We start from the raw sequence: 18,320 nt of genomic DNA on the forward strand, positions 1-18,320 counted from the left end.
ACTAGGTAACTTTCTAAGACATATGCTAAATTTCCAAGTGTATGTCTACCTACATCAATTGAAAGAATGTCCTTCCCATTTCATAAGTCTAAGCCAAAAGTAATTTTTAAAAGTAATTTCATGGTCTGAATCTGACATTTAAACTTTCTATATTAGTATACATACCCAAATCTCTCCTAGTAGCTCCCCAGTATTGTTCTACACATAGTAGGCACTTAATAAATATATGCTATGTTGAATGAATACTATACCAATAATTAAGTCTTTTAAACTAACAGAATATGACTGATTAGTTTTTTCTTAAATATCAGATGCCCAACAGCAAAGCAATACTTTAAAAAAAAAAAGACTAGCTATATTAGGAATATCTGCCTGAACTTGAACTTCGAAGAGACTAAGTGAGAGAAAATGAAGAACTTGTGACCCCTCACCTCACCATTGAACCTCATTAAATTCAATGAGAAAAAATGTTCTTGAAGTAGTTTAATTGATAATGTGTTAGGACAGTTTGGCTGTACCAGTGCTATATAAATTCTTAATGTCTCATCTAAAATGTACTATTCAGCTCAAAATAGCTTTTGCTAAAAACCAGTGTCATCTGCCTCCTAGATTTCATATGACATCATTTTTTAACCCTTGATTTCTTTCATATCTTAAGGTATATTCAAAAGAAATGCTGGAAATTGAACTATTTTAAGGAATTAGCAAATAATAACAGGTATCATTAGCTAACATGTATAGAGCATTTTAAGGATGGAAAAATCGATATTATCTCTTTAGAATTTCACAAACACCCTGATAGGTAGGTATTATTAATATCACCATTTTACACATGAGGAAACTGAGATATATGGAGGTTAAGTGGCTTGCCAGATTAACATAGCTAGCAAATTGGGCAGCTAGGTGGTGCAGTGGATACAGCATTGACCCTGGAGTCAAGAGGACATGAGTTCAAATTCAGCCTCAGACACTTAATTACCTAGCTGTGTGGCCTTGGGCAAGCCAGTTAACCCCATTGCCTTTCAAAAAAAAAAACTCTAAAATACAAACCAAAAAAAAAAAAAAACCATAGCTAGCAAGTAACTGAGATGGAATTTGAACTCAGATCTTCCTGACTTCAAATCTAACTCTCTTAACCACTGCAACATCTAGTTAAATTCAAATACTCATTTGAACCTGTAATTTCAGAATTAAAGAACTTTAAAAAAAATGTACCTGATATATTAGGTTAACCTACAAAAACAATGAAAATTCCACCTTTATCAAGAAGCCTTCCTTAACCCCTCATAATTCTAATGTTTTCTCTCAGTTATTTATTGCTTTTTTATCCTTTATATGCCTTGATTTATATACATATATATATATATATACATATATATGTATGTTTGTATTTGTTTGCATGTTGTCCACCAAATAAAATTGCAAGCTTATTGGGGGGCAGGGACTTTTCACCTCCTTTTGTATCCCTAGAGCTTAGCAAAGTGCCTGCTACACAGTAAATACTTAGTAAATATTGACTGGCTGATTGATTGATCAAATGATTAATTGAACTAGGTTTAATCTGGATAGTACTAAAAGTTTTTCTAATGTTTATAGCAATTTATTAATTTAGTGTATTGGAACACCTTTATTCCTACACAGTAAATAAAAGTGAGAAAAATTAATCAAGGGTCATAAGCAAGCAAAAGGCAATTTAATAGGGTATTTTATGTTTAAAAAAAAAAACCTTTCCATTCATCTACTTTTTAAATTAATAAACAGGAACATAAAAATTAAGTTATAAAAAAGGAGAATATAATTTGGATCCATATTACAATTAAAGAGACAGTTAAAAAAAGACAAAGGTAGAGAAGATAAGAAAAAAATTAAAGATCTGCTGCAAAAGAAAATCAGAAGACATGGGACGGAGATATGCCAGTGAGGAAGAATGCCAGTCCAGGCCCTGCTCATTCTATCTCCATGTACACAGGCCTCAGGTTCAGTGCCCTGATTTGAATTATATACTCTAATATCTGCACTTCAAGTATGAGAAATTTTAGGCCAAGAAAGGTTAAGTAACTTTATGGATCACATAGTTAAAATAAGTATCAAAGCTGGGATTTGAACCCAAGTCACCTAATACATTTTGGAAAGAGAAAGAGATGCCTATTTTGACAAAACAGTATACCTCAAAGGAAGCTTTTAGGGTAACAGGCTCTGGGATCATTTGCTTTGGTTAATAATATGGTTAATAATAGTCTCCTAGGAATTTGAAGGGTTGGGAATTCTACAAAGAATATTTTCCTACATTTAATTTTTCCCAAAATTATCCTTTTGCTTATCCTGTCCCATTGTAGCTGAGGCCATTTTGAGGATTTAGATAATCTATGTACTTTCACAAATCTAGTACTTTCACATTTCACTCATGCCCAATTCTTCAAGACCCCATATGGGGTTTTCTTAGCAAAGATATTGGAGTAGTTTGCCATTTCCTTTACAAGTTCATTTTTTTCAGATGAGGAAACCGAGCAAACAGGGTCAAGTGACTTGTCCAGGGTCACACAGCCAGTGTCTGGCACTCTGTTCACAAGACTACCTAGCTTTGGTTTATGTACCAGAAAACCTGGCCTACCTTCATGACCTGATGTTAACTTTCATTGTCATTATCAGCTCCCTCTCCCTCCACTCCACTGAAAAAACATCCTGATAAAAATTTGAGCAATGGCCAAAGTTTGCCCCTTTCTCTTTGAGGGCAGTACTGAGATGAGAACTTCTAGAACTGCTCCAAACCTACCCAGATTGGGCCCTCTAGGGCCAGAAAAGAAAGTTTCACACCTAAACCAGGAAGTGGGATATGGCAGAGGATTAAAAACTCATACATAAGGACTGACATCTAGAGGAGGGATCTTCAAACTGAATTGGAGAACGGCAAGAGGGAGGGCCCCAAGGGGATTATTAAATGATTTAAATAAACATAAATCAAGCTAATATAATTACCTGGAATCACCCTATAATTTCCTCAACATGAATACTTCAGTAAAGATTAACCACACCCCTGAAATAGCCTTTTTTTCTCAGCTGCAATGGACAGGATAAGCAAAAGGAAAATTCTGAGGAAAATTAAATATAGAAAAATCAAGATGCCCAGGATTCTAGTTTATAGAAATCCCATTCCTTTAAATACCCAGGAGAAGACCTATTATCAATCAAGAAAAATGATCTCAGAGTTTTTTACCCAAAGGCAACCTTTGAACTATAACATTTTATCATATTGGAATCTTTTTATTTTTCCAATATGCATACACTTAAAACAGAAAAAAATTTTTCACTGTTGTCCTTACTTATGAGGAAGAGATGGCCAGCAGACACTTAATTTTAGAAAATTTCCCATAGGCCAGTTGAAAATAAGGCAAGGGCTGTATCTAACCTATAAGATACAACATTCCTTTCTCTGATTTAAAATATTTCTGTTTTATGAACTTTTTTTATTTAAGGCAATAGGGTTAAGTGACTTGTCCAAGGTCACACAGCTAGATAAGTATTAAGTGGCTGAGGTCAAATTTGAACTCAAGTCCTCCTGACTCCAGGGCCGGTGCTCTATATACTGTGTCACCTAGCTGCCCCATGCTTTATAAATTTTTGAGTAAGACCTCTGTCTCCTGAGGATACTATATTCATTACAAATTAATTCCTATAGCAATAATAATAATAATTAATAATAATAATCTCACTAAGATTTGCAAAGTTTCCAAAGCTCTTATGCCATTATTTCAGTAATAATAATTGTTCATATAATGTAATAAATAAGCACTTTACATATATTATCCACTTAATATTCACAACACCAGGGGCGGCTAGGTGGCGTAGTGAATAGAGCACCGGCCCTGGAGTCAGGAGTACATGGGTTCAAATCTAACCTCAGACACTTAATAATTACCTAGCTGTGTGGCCTTGGGCAAGCCACTTAACCCCAATGCCTTGAAAAATCTAAAAAAAAAAAAAATATTCACAACACCTGGGTAAAAGCTTAACAATGCTATGGTGAAGTTGTAAATTACTCTAGCCATTCTAGAGAGCAATATGGAAGTATGCCTCCCCAAACATCATTAAATTACTCCTATTCATACCTCTAAATCCAGTGATAATATTATTCAGCTTAAACATCAAAGAGAGCAAAAGAGAGAAGAAAAGGATCCATGTGCACAAAAATTTATAGCAGCTTTTCTTTTGTAATAAAAAATAGAAACTAAGAGAATGCTCATTGATTGTGGAATGCCATATGAATGCCATCAAAAAAGACAGATACAGAGAAACCTGAGAAAATTTCTATAACATGATGCAGTGAAAAGTAAATAAAATTAAAAAAACAATTTATATAATAAGCATAACACTATAAAGAAAAAATTAGAAAAGTTAGTTAAGTGATAAGTAGAACTCTGAACATTGATTTAGGAAGACCCAAGTTCAAATAGTGTTTCAAACATTTACTAGTTATGTGACTGAGCAAATTGTATTAACCTCTTTTTACCTCAGTTTTTCCATCTGTAAAATGGAGAAATGATAGCAGCTGTCTCACATGGTTGTTGTGAGGATCAAATGGAATGGCATGTAAAACAATTTGCAAACCTTGAAAAGTTATAAAAAATGCAAGTCATCATTATTTCAGAATCTAGAATTCTTATTAATACAATGCACAGCCGTGACTCCTGAAGGTTGATGACAAATCATGTCTCCCATCCAATGATAGAAAAGTAATGGACTAGAGGTACAGAATGAGGCATAGCCTATCTGTGGTTCTATTTTGTTTGTATATTTCATTGTTACATAGAAAGGCGTTTTTTTTTTCTTTTTGCTTGAGGGGAGATATTTGTAGGAAATAAGAAATAATAGTGGTGTCAAAAAAAGAAAAGACTCAATGAAACTTTTACAAAATATACAGAGAAATAGAAAGAAGTTCAGAAAGACACAAGCAGGGCAGTCTTAGAATTACTGGGTTGTTATTTTTTGAGGCTGTTCATAATTAAGATTCATGGCTTCATGGATAATTCTCTTTTTGTGTTCTTCATATAAATATTGATTATTTTTGTTCATGTCTGTCAAGATCATAATGTGAAGAGATAAAACAAAAAATTTTCAAAGTCAATCCTATAAGATCGTTATCTTTAAGATTCCATTTTGTGACAGTCTCTTAACCCTCAACTCTCTTATTCTCTCATTTATGATTATCCTCATCAGGATCTCTGGGTTCTTTGATTCCCCCTTTAATTCTCTCAGTCTACCTTCCTATAACTCCATCTGTCTGTATTTTTATCTTGATTCTATGGTCTGCCACTTTGATGATTCTCTAGTCACCAATTTAGAATCATTCGCTCATTTAACCTTCTACTGTTTTCCACCTGCTATTTCCTCATCCCTGGGGAACCTTCACTGTCCAGTTTTTCTGTTTCTATGTCTAGGCTGTTAGGAATCACTGGAAAAACAATAAGACAAACTGATTTTACCCACTAAAATTTTATGGTACATTAATTTAGTTGATAACTCACTGCTTCTACTTTAGACCTATCAACTACATTTCATTCTCTGATTAAAAATGTTTGTTGAATCGCAATTTTATTGAATAATATGAAATAAAACAAAATATCTTTCATAATGTAAAAAATTCTCAGTCTTTCACTATCTCTAGGCTGAGGAAGAGTGGGGGAGAAGAGAGAACTGCATTAAATATTTTCTGATTATGGAATCTGAAAAATAAAAAATCAAGACAGTCTTCATCAATTATCTCTTGTTATCTTATTTATACTATCTTTACAATATAAGTAAAATGCCCATATCAAGTATAGCTGTATCTATCAATACAGCATGTCCAGAAATTGCCATCAAAATTCACTGGGTATTTATTATTTATTCTGTAAGATATGGTCCTTGCCATAGAAACTAATCCATATAAAATGATTGGTGGGCAACACAAACTGTAAATAGCTCAATATTTGTCTGTCACAAATGAAGTAGAAATTCAATGAGAAAAATCACTAGGAGAAGTTGGGGATGGTTTAACTGCACCTTAAAGGATAACTAAGAATTAGCAGGGTAGAAAGTTTTATAGATGAGAGGAATAACACAAGAAAATCATAGAGATTCCCAGCTGCGTGATTTACCTTGTACCTGTTGGACAAATTTTATTGGACTACAAAGTTCATGTTAAGGACTTAACAACCAATAAGGTTGAATTATTAAGAATAATTTGTAGGGAAGAGAAAGAGCAACCTGCCTATCAAAACTTACATTTACAGATGCATAGTAGGCTCAAGAAATAAAATAACCTGTTTGAAAGCATTTTTAATGGCAATGAACTTATATCAATGCAAGGTACTGTTATTATTGCTGACATGGTTATTTTAATAAAAGAATCAATAAAGTACACTTCCATATTCCCTAGTCTAGCCATCATCACCTATTGTCTTACCTCTCCTACTCTTACTCTCATTGATCCTGCTTTTTTCCCCTCATCAGAATTTCAGGTCCCTATTCTCTCAATCTAGCTCCCACTACTCAAATTAATTAAGATTTTTAAAAAGTAGAGTCAGAGTAAGGGAGGTCTCTGTATTCAAAAATTATGAATGTAGAGACAAGACAATAATCATAAAGTTTGACACCTAGAAATATTATCTTTTGCTTTCCTATCATGGCATAGAGATGAGATGATGTCTTCAAAAATTATAACATTTGAGCCCAAGCCCTCATAGGTCATCCAATGCTGGAAGCCTCTGAGTTTAGAGTTTGAACCAGACTGTGTCTGCAGTCCAAGAATCACCATGAAGCTAAATCTGAAGAAGATAATCACCCTTAAGTTTGGTCATTAAATCTGAAGAAGATAAACACCCTTAAGTTTGGTTATTAAATGACATTACTAGTATTAGTATTAGTATTAGTATTAGTATTAGTATTAGTATTAGTATTAGTATTAGTATTAGTATTAGTATTTACTATTAATAGTAAGGATGATGATCTCTATAGATTATTTAGCTCAGTTATCATAAGCAGGAAAAACTTAGGCTATAACAGACATGATACTATAAATGGCTTATTGTCACAGCTAGAATATCTTTTGCTTTAGATATTTTTGGATAATTTGGGAAATTTAGAATCTTTGCTAGTCCTTTATAGCATTTGTGTGTGTGTGTGTTGTGTGTATAGCATCTTAAAATTGGTCTACCACTAATATGCTAACTCATTTGATCCTCATAAAAACTGAGAAATGTATATACTATTATTAACTCTATTTAACAGATAAGAAAACAGACTCAGAGAAAATAAGGGATTTGCCCAATATCACACATATTTTAAATGTCTGAGGCAGGATTTGAACTCAAGTCTTGCTGATTTCAAATCTGTCACTTTGATCCCCTCATTGAACCACCTAGTTTCTGAATTATTAGCTACAGCAATCCATAAAACAAATAAAAATAAAAAAACAGACTTTAATTTTGTGCAGACCCATACCAATGACACAATGACTGCAGAGTAGTGGTAGAAAGGGAACCAAAGAGTTAGATGAATTGAAGAACCATTAGACCATAACACTAATTTAACTTCTGATATTTAATGTACAAGATGTAATCCCTGTCCCAGTGACCAATGAGTTGATGTGCCATTAAAGAAAATGAACACAGTAAAATTTAAATTAATTCAGAAGATATTTTTAAGTGAATGAAATGTTTCTCCTTGGCAAGATAACAGAATTAATGGAGTTGGTAACAAGAAGAATCCTTTAATGAGTTATTAAGTCACTTCACCTTTAGTAATCACAATGAACAGAAATAAAATGCCTATGAAGATGTCAGTAGCTGATAAAGCAACATTTGCTGCAGATGGTGAAACTGCCAAGTTCTTCACAAAATCTCTTAAATATCCTCCAAATAAGTGACATACATTTTTATATTGATGACTTTGATACAAAGGCCAGCACAGGGAACAATGATAAAAAGTAGGTGGAAAAATAAGGTTTGGAATCAAAAAAATGAAATATATCAGAAACATGCCCTTTAGAAATATAGCAATGGGACAAAGGAGTCCCAAAGTGTGACATAAATTAGTCCAAATAGTCTCAGCCTCTCCTGGACAGTTATGGATTATGGAAAATAGATAAAGTATTTCTTAAGGGTATATTATGTTCCAGTCACTGGACCACGTGCTGAAAATACAAATATAAGCTAAAAAAAAATTAGTCCTTGCCCTCAAAGAGCTTACATTTTAATGGGGAAAGACAGTATAGATAAGGGAAATAAAAGTAAGTCAGAGAGTCATGAACTAGGCATTGAGAACTTGAGAATTTCCTCAAATGAAGATTCCAAGAATTTATCATTGAGAGAAGGGTGGCAACATTACCAGCATGATGAAGAAGAGAACTGGGCAACTACAGAAAAGAAACAAGGGCAGAAGACATAAAAAGATATTCTCTGTGGATGAGAAGGCTGAGTTATCTCAACAAAATTTCATGAAATGTCTTAGGACAGTCAGATAGCTGATGTGTAGAAAGTACAACATCAGAAATACAGTTCAGTTCTTATACTCCATCTGATCATCACATTTTTAAGGGGGATATGTCATAAATAGAGCATTTAATAATGCTCAGAAATGTGAAGATGCTGATTGAAGAGTACAAGAAGGCAGAACAGCACAAGATGCCTAGGGGCCTGTCTATGACAAAGTACATCACTACTCCCTCCCTAGGATGGAAGTAGGAGGACAGATTCTCAGAGCTGGAAGGAACCTTGGAGACCATCTATGCCAACCTATGTCTGAACGACTTCCAACTTCATGAACCAAGTAAAATATAGAGAGGTATACTGCTCTAAGGCCTTCACCAGTTTCATAAATAGTGTCCTATGTAAAGTCTGAATGAAAGAATAATTCTTTTACCATTTCATAGACAGTGAAATCCTACAGGTATCCCTATTTGATGCTGGCATTGTATCAACTGCATCAAATCTGGTAAAACCACAGGGACTTCTCATTGGAAAAATAAAGTTGATCAAAGATGCAAATTGTAGAAATTAAAAGAACAGGGGAATAGAGAACTGGTCTCATTGTTAGGAGACTTGGTTTCAGGTTCTGTCTTGGAAGATACTAGCTATGTGATCCCAGGTAAATTGCATAATCTTTTCAATTAGTCATTTTGTATTGTTAGCAAGAATTTGTTCCCTAAGAATTCCTGATGCTAATGTCATCATAGGACTGGTCCAAAAAAAAAAGGTAGTATTAATGTACAAAAATACAGAGATTACTTGTTTTGTGGTCCTCAACTCTGTTTCTAGAAACCCTTTGAAATCATTTAAAACCACCTCTTCACAGAAAATTTCCAAACCAAAGCATGTTGCTTTGTAGGCACTTAATGTTTACTTAAATGAAAAGAATTTGTAAAGCTAGACAAACATCTGAGTAGGAGGTGGGTCCTTCCTGGAAGCAAGTAAAGGCCAGGTAAAAATTGGCAATAAATATGCTAGTAAAAATTAGACTAATACCCAGCTCCTCCTCTCAAGTACAAGTCAAATCATTTTGCTTAAAAAGAATACCCAAAACATCAGACATGCTGGCATAATGTAAAAAATTAGAGTATAAAAGTAAATTTCAAAGACAAATATAAAACAATTTTGGATCATCAATATCTCTGAATTCATTTTGTGTGAATAATCAAGAAATGAGCTAAGCATGAGGAATTTGTAATCTCTGCTACAGAGGGTAGGAGAGGAGTGCTGGGACTGGTGGATGATTTAAATTCAGAAGTTCTGAGTTTCAGTAGGATTGAGACCAAAATGGGTCATCTCAATGTCTGGAATCAATACAAGACCCCAGAAGCAGAGAGCTACCATCTGCTTTCTGGAAAGGCAAAGAAAAGTAAAATTTCCATGTCAACCTATTAGTGATCACTGTGCTTCTAGTCTGGAAAAAAAGAGGAAGCCCTGATCAAAAAAAAAAATTAACTTCAATATTTCAAACGTTTCACAACTTTAAAGAAGATAGAAATCCAAACTAAAAAGTATTATTTAAGTTCATCATAATTTCATGGTAGTGCATATTTAATATAGCGTTATTCCAGGAATTTATTATGACAGCATTTCAGATAATATTGGTTTATTTCTTTTATCATTATTATACAATGCTGAGAGTGTGAGAGAGAGAGAGAGAAAAAGAGAGAGAGCAAGTGCACAAATATCCCAATCCTGTTAAGATGTAGAGTAGATAATCTATATGGCAGTGAGTGAAAAGCTTGGGTTGTAACAGGCAAACTACTAAAGATGGCTTATTGCCACAATCAGAAAATCCTTTGTTTCAATGAGTAGCCAGTCTCCCTGATGATAAATTCTCCCTTTGGTGGACTCAGATGACCTCTAGAGGCCAATGAGCTCCTGTGTTTCCAAATCAATTGACTCAGAACTTCTCCACAGAGTTTGGATACAGTTACTGCAGGATGCAAGGGGGCCGGACCATTTGCTGAGTCTATGAAGTTTCTGGACAATCCTTTCTACTCAAGACTCATGATTCAGCAGCCGCAGTGTTCACTGCTGCTGCCACAGTGGAGGTCGGCAGGCTCTGGTTTGTAGAAGTGCCAGGAATAACTGTTATCTTACCTGGTTTCACATTTCTGCTCACATTCTATGTTAACTTTAAAGAAGCTAAACAAAACCCGAGAGATCCAAAGCAAATCCTTTTATACCTTCTAATGTGGGGGAAAAACTACATCGCAACACATTGCTATCTCTATCACTTAAAAACGAAGTTTAAATGGTAACAACCCATAGCAAATTTCAGAAATAAGTTCATGCAAAAAAAAAAACCTAAAAAAAAATAACTGAGGCGGCTAGGTGGCATAGTGGATAAAGCCTTGAAGTCAGGAGTACCTGGGTTCAAGTCCAGTCTCAGACACTTAATAATTACTTAGCTGTGTGGCCTTGGGCAAGCCACTTAACCCCATTTGCCTTGCAAAAAAAAAAAACGTGTTTTAAATTATTCTTATTCTCACTGGACATTCAGGTGGTTCGAATATACAAACTGATGAAATCTCAGGTCAGTGAGTTTGGGGAATTTGCAATATGGAAAATTCCTCTGTTTATACAGATTATAAAATGTAAATCTATAGCCATGCCTGTGTTTACACAATTGGGATATGTTAAAGATAAGACTGGAACCTGGTCTTCCTTACTTCAAGGCTGGTCCTCTCTTCACTATGCCACACTGACTCTTTAAATTGAGATATTAAATACAAGAATCAAACATGTAACTTCCCATGCAACCCTAATTCAATAAAGAATCACCAAGTGCAACTAGTTATATTAGCATTAGTTAGCAATCTGGGAAAAATTCAAATATTTTTTATAAGCCATACTCCTTTTCCTGCCAAGCTGTGGTAAGAAGAAGCTCAGGAGAATGGGAAGAATACAAGATATATAAGCTGAAGATGAATTCTGACTATTCCATACAAACTTAAATCACAACTTCTTTGAGTCTCAGCTCCTTGTCAATGAAATGAAAAATAAAATTCTCAGTAATAATGTAATAGTAATATTGAATTACCTTTTCAGTGTGGTAAAAATCAAAGCCTCATACACAAAGTATATGTGAAACATTTTATAAATTTTAAAGCTATAGTTTATAAATTTTAAAGTTACATGTAACATAATTTGTATATAATGCATTAATATAATGCATAAGCATAAGCATATATAACATGTTTAATGAGTTATTATTTTTATCAGTTATTCTCTCAATAATCTGGAAAAGCAACTACAGAATATAATAAATAAAATCTTACTAATGCAGACTCAATTTATTCCTCATTTTTTCCTTATTCAATTAGATGTGAACCAAAATTTATCTTTAAACTGCCTTCAAAGTGCAAATTAATCCAATTAGGGAATTGACTAATACTTCAGGTGCTTAGTTAATCTGCCTAGGGCAATTCATATAAGACATCTCAGTTCTAGTTCTGCATCTTTGCCCATGCTTGGAAAACTTTCCAAAATCATCTTAGCCTCTTTTATCCTTTGCTCCCTTCAAGTTTCTACTTCTAAACAAGACCTTTCCTAATCTCCCAGACTGTCAATGTTCTTCTCACATCCTAAAGCTGCTTTGTATTCACTTGCTAATTCCTAATGCATTATATTTGTATATTTTGTTTCACCTTATCTAGATTATTTCAATAAATTTCCTCCCAAAACATCAAAATAATTTTGTTTTCTCTTTGTACATACTTCATTTTACTTCTCTGTCCATATGATGCTCCCTGAGTTGAATGTAAGGAGTGTTTACTCCTTAAAGAGAGAGAGACTGGCTCATTTCTGGTTTTGTCTCCTCAGCACCCGGTACACTTAATTACAATGAACAAATTATTTTTAAGAACTTCATTATGTGACTTAGACAAAAATTGATTTTAGTCATTGCAAATTCTTACCTAATTAATTTGGCTTAAACAAGATCTCTACTTGGAAGCCAATATCAATTAATTTAAGTTGCCTAACAAGGAAAAAAAATAGAGATCTTTCAAAAAAAAAATACTGCAATGCAGTCCTTTCATTGATTCAGTATTCTAGTATAGACTAGTATTCCCTAAGTTTCATACTAGGGCTGGAAGAGAGATCTTAATGGACCCCAGTTGGAAAAGCCCTCAAGGAGAGGAAGTAGTCTAACTGTGAGCCCTTCTGCAGTCGAATATCTGTCTTTCTACTCTATTCCTTATCCTCTATTTTCTCATCTCCTTATTTCCTTTTGTTCCCCTCAGTAGGTAGTTTTCAATAGATACAGTTTAGCAAGGTAAGAAATATTAAAAACTAACTGATAAAGGCCAAATAACACTTATTCTCTCAATTCTTTGGCAACCCATTCCTGAGAGTTAAATTGTGACTTATATGTAAATGAAGCCTCTCCAGTTTTTAATCTGTTTCCTAGTCAAAATTCCTGGTCCTTCCTTTTCTCCTTCCTGATTACTCCCTAAAGTAACCTTAGAGTTGGTTGACTCTTATGTGACCTTCAATCCCTTTAACTTTCCTTGTCCTCAAAGTCCATTATCCCTGTTCAGCCCTCACTCCCTTCCTTTTATAGTTAATGTCCTCCAATCCAGACTCCCAGGATCCCTTCCTCTTTGGACTAGTTATAAGTCCTGCCAATCATGCCCATCATAGAATCACTGAATCTCACAGTTGGATAGGACTGCAAAAACCATCTAGTCTAATGCATTTCTGATTACACCCCCCCAAAAAAAAAATGTTGCTAAAACATCATCAGCAAATGCCTTTCAGTAGAAGATCTCTTGTGAAGAAACACTCCCCAGCAACCCAGTCTTTTTCTCTTACAGATAAGATTCATAGTAAGGTTTTCCATACATCAAGCCAAAAGTCATGCTTCCTGCCTAACCCTTGCCCCCAACTTTCACCAGCTACTTGTAATTATAGGTTGTGGAATCACAGTGTTAATTCCAGGCTTTAATATTACAGACTTAATAATTATCTAGCTGTGTGACTGGACAAATCACTTAACCCCACTGCCTTGCAAAAAAACCTAAAAAAAAAATAGGTACAAGGATAGTACTGATAACACCAAGGTCGCAGGTTTGATCCCAGGTGGGCCACCAAGAGAATTATGTAGCAGAAAGAAAATTTGCAAACTTAAAGGCTATTAAATCTTATTAAATTGGGTGGAGGTTCCCTCCTCTTGAGATGTAAATCGACACCATTGTTTCATAGTTTAATGTAAAATTTGTATCCTAATCTCCTCAGGCTTCAATACTCTACCTAATTCTAGGTCCAGTAAGGGGGAAGGGAATTCACCTTTTGCCCTCTGGATAAGACCATAAAAATCTGGGTTGGACCTCAGCTCAGTCAGTTGTCTCTGACTCTCTCTGGCCCAGTCAACTTTGCTTAACTGTTCTTTTATCTGTCTCTGGCTTTACCTACTGCTTTCTTATGTCTTGGAACTTCTTTTAATAAATCTTTATATTTCTTTCTACACCTGAATTCCCATGTCTGAGTCCTGAATCTTCAAGTGGCAGTAATCAAATCCAAGTAGCCAGTGGCTACAATAGATACCAAAACTACACTGATAACTCTTTAAATAAACATTGCTTTCTCTACTACTACTCCTAGGAGAATGATCAGGTTGGAAGAAGTCTTAGAAATCACAAATTCAAATTCCTCTTATCCCTTACATGGATTCTCATTAACAAGGGACAATCCTTTTAAATCTTCCTAATTGATTCCCCCTGGTCAAAAAAGCTATCCCAAACTTCCATGGTTCTCCTCAAGTGCCTATAGATGCCCAGTCTTTTTCTAAGCAGATGATCTCATCTTCCACATTACTAGGAGATTCAAAGTCTTCTGAAGCTTCTCATCTCCCCTCCTTCACTTCTCTATATCTTCATTCATCCTCTCTCAGAGGAAAAGAGAGCCCTCATTTTGCTTTCTATTTGTATTTCTGATCCACTTCCCTACATGGTACAGTATACAGAATGCTAGGTTGAATGTCTGACCTCAGATTTTACTAGTCATGTGGCCCTGGGCATGTCAACTTCGGTCTGCCTCAACTATAAAATGGAGATAATAACAGCATCTCCCAGAGTTGTGAGGTTCAAATGAGATATTTATAAAGTATTAAGTACACTTAATAAATTCCTGTTTCTTTCTTCCCTTCCTACCATCTCCTTCAGTAACTTCCCCATTAAACATTCTCACTCATCTCTCTCCACCTACTTGCCCCTTCCCTGTTGTCTAAAAACACATTCTATTCTGTTTTCTTATAATTTTTTTCCTAAACTCTTCCCTCTCTGACTCTGTCTCTCTTCTTTTTCCTTTCTTTTCTCACCTATTTGCTGTAAAGCTACTATATGGTCACCTAACATCATATCTCCACCTTCACATAATCCTTCTCTGTCCATTATAATATGACCCCACTATTCTCAAAAACTTAGTTACTAAATCCATTGGACTTTCTTATTTGCTATTTGTTCTTATTTTCTTATTTGCTATTCCCATTGACTTTTTCCTACAATTTTTGACAATGATGACCACCCAGGTTACCTGTTATAAAATTGACTCTTCCCTCTCCCTTACATCAAGTTCCATTCATTCTACTTTTATAGTATGTCTCAGAGTCATCACCTTTTCCCTTATGGCCACTATCTTATTTCAGATCCTTGTCACCTTTCAAATAAACTATTGTCAGTCTCTTAGTACATCTATTTCTATTCCCTAATTCTGCCATTCTAGCAATAAAACCACAGGCAAATCAATCATCCTAGCCTGCCCTGATGTCCTCATTTTAAATAAGAGCGGTGGACTGAAATGGTCATGAGGTCCCTTTAACTTGGAAATTTAAATTCTATCACAACTGTTCTGTGTTCCTGAGTTGAGTCTTTACTATTTAGTTTTTTAGTTTCCTCAAACCCTCCATTTGCCCAAAACTCACTGTACAGACAACTAATACAACAAATTTTAAAGTATATTCATATTATCCTTTCCTATTAGTTCACCTAAGAAAAAGAATAAAGAACTCATATCCATAGAAGTCTTAGTCACAGTAACTGTGGATGCTGTGTTGTGTGTATGTATATATGTATACATATATACATACACACACACACACACACACACACACACACACACACACACACACTCCTGAAGTAACAATCATTAATTAACTAAAGAAGACAGCAATTCTTTCACTTTCACGTATAAGAAGAGAAACCCCCTTTATCTGGTACAGACACTGAAACAAATGACACATTTATTGATTATTGCCTAAGCAGACTTTTCATCCAGAAATAACCCACCCTGATTTTTTTTTTAACCATACCTTAGAGTACTGTGGTTTTCCATCTTCATAATGAATCTCAACATAATCAGAAGATAGTAGGCCACTGCAAAAGAAAGAAAATAAGAGCCATTAATGCACCAATGATAATGGCACTCAGCTGATCACTGAAATCCACAAATACAAAATCTTTGTTGAAAGCTGACAGTTTCAACATAATCCATTATCAACCCTTTTTCTCCATCTAAAACTAGACAACTTTGAGGTTCCTACTGCTCAAGAAAAATATACAAAGGAACAAAAACACAGTCAAAGGGAAGGAAGAAAGAAGGAAGATGGCCTAAACATGGTAATCATGCCATGAATAATTACATATATTGCCTGCAATCAATGTATATAAGATTGTTTCAAGTCAACTTCCAAAACTCTTCTTTTCCCCTCATAATATGAACAACAACCAAAATGATACATGCAATATGAAAGGCAGCATGATGTAGTAAAGGAAAGTCAGAATTAAGAAAATCTAAGTTCAACAGTGACCTCTCTTACATACTGAATGACCTTGGACAAGTCACCTAACCTCTTAACATTCCAAATAAATCTCTAAGACTATAAATTGCAAAACAATCATCAATTTGCATGGGTAAAAGTAGAGGGAGTTTCAAGGAGAGAACTCTACATTGATTTTTAAAAAATCAGCGGCTTAGATATGTTTACATACATAATATTCTCTTCTTTCATGAAGGAAAAAAAATCAGTTTTCATTTATGGACTACTGCCCAATATGATTATGGTATATCTTTCATTGAGATGTGATAAGACCAGTGGATGGCATATACTTTATTAAGCTACTTCCATTGCCAATAAATTTAGCACCATAAGGAAAAGGACTGTCTATTTACATCCCCAGAGTCTATCACAGTACTTGATACATAGAACCTACTTAATAAAGGCCTTCTGAACTTATAAAGCACCACTGAGGGATCATATAAAGGGATGCTAGAGTTCCCTCCAATCAATTAACACTTTAGAGAAATAAATGTTAGAGCTAAAAAGGTCTCTAGGAATAATCTAATCTACACACACACCCCCAAAAAAATACTTTGTTTTATAGATGAGAAAATGAGTTAATTAACTAGTATTCTTTAAGTATTTACTATACCAGACTGTGCTAAGTAACTACTTGGTTTGGAGGATAGAGCACTGGACCTGGAGTCAGAAAGACCTAAGTTCAAATCGAGTTTCAGACAAGGAAACTGACCCATTTCACTCAGTTTGCCTCAGTTTCCTCATTTGTAAATGAACAGGACAAGGAAATGGCAAACTATTCCTTTGTCTTTGCCAAAAAAACTCCAAATAGGGTCATGAAGGGTTGGACACAAATGAAACTACTACGTAACAGTAATAACACTCATAACTCAGAAATCAGCAAACTACAAATCAGAGTTTGATTTACTGTTTTGTTGATTGTCTAGACTTAAGAAAGTAATAATCATACAGATTAAATTTTGTATGTATCATGCTATACATTTTTTCCTAAGAAATTATTGCTAAATATTTGTTAGTATGTCTCTTAAATCCTTCCCTAAGAGAAGTCATGGGTCAGACTTATCAATCAGAATTAACTCAATTATAATTGAAATACTATCCAAGAACAGAAATACAAAAACAAATTCAGGTTGGACCAAAGACTCTTGAAGCAAATCATTTCCTTTTCCTATTATTTTTGAGATAACTGTGACATTCTGGGCCAATTAGCTACTATCTTAAGTAAGTAGTCCAGACATAGGTGTTTACCCTGAGTTCTTCCATTAGTCCCATAACTAAGGCAAAGATGTGAAGTCAGATCATGGGTCAGTAGGGCACTGCTACAAACTAGATAAGCTTTATTATGTCCAAATACAATCACCAGTGCCTCATCTTTATCCTGGATCTGGGATTTCATCAGTTTTAAAAATTGTCTAGGGCATATCATGTAGCTATTCTGTATCCTTGGTATAATTTGAATCTGACTTCTTGACTGAAGCTAGCACAGCTAGATGAGAAAGAGCTCCAAGATGCCAAGTTGTTCATATCATTCTGAATATTCTGCACATATCAAGTGCTCAATAAACTCTTCTTAGATTGAAATGAATTGCACAAAGCCACAAAGCAGGATCTCATACTTTTATTCATTGTACAACAGTTAATATTAAAGTCACTAGATGTTTAATCCCAGTTTGAGAAGAAAAAAACAATTAGACTTCTACACTATGTCAGAGGGCAATCTAGGGCCATTCTGGGGTCCAGGGCTGATTTCCAATGAGGAAGCTCTTTCTAACACTTAGAGCTATCCAAAAATATAATTGCTGTTTTATAAAATAATGAATGAATAATGAATAAATAATTTTAAAAAAAAATCAACGAATGACCCACTACTAGAAATGCTCATTCACCACTTGGAAGGAATATTAAAGAAGGGATTCATGCTTTAGGCAGAATATTGGTCTAAGGGATCTCAAAAATTCCCTTCATGTCTGATATTCTGGGTGAATAAATATCAC

General features: G+C 34.6%; 1 protein-coding gene across 1 annotated transcript in view; it reads right to left on the reverse strand.

Moving 5' to 3' along the window:
• ADAM23 (ADAM metallopeptidase domain 23) overlaps nucleotides 1–18,320 on the reverse strand; it is a 236,395-nt gene that overhangs the window by 115,641 nt on the left and 102,434 nt on the right. Inside the window, exon 4 of the mRNA XM_074192744.1 lies at nucleotides 15,820–15,883. Within this exon, the coding sequence (XP_074048845.1) occupies nucleotides 15,820–15,883 (64 nt within the window). The remainder of the gene's footprint in view (nucleotides 1–15,819; nucleotides 15,884–18,320) is intronic.

This window comes from Macrotis lagotis, chromosome 6 (genome assembly GCF_037893015.1).
Source record: "Macrotis lagotis isolate mMagLag1 chromosome 6, bilby.v1.9.chrom.fasta, whole genome shotgun sequence".
Classification (NCBI taxonomy): domain Eukaryota; kingdom Metazoa; phylum Chordata; class Mammalia; order Peramelemorphia; family Peramelidae; genus Macrotis; species Macrotis lagotis.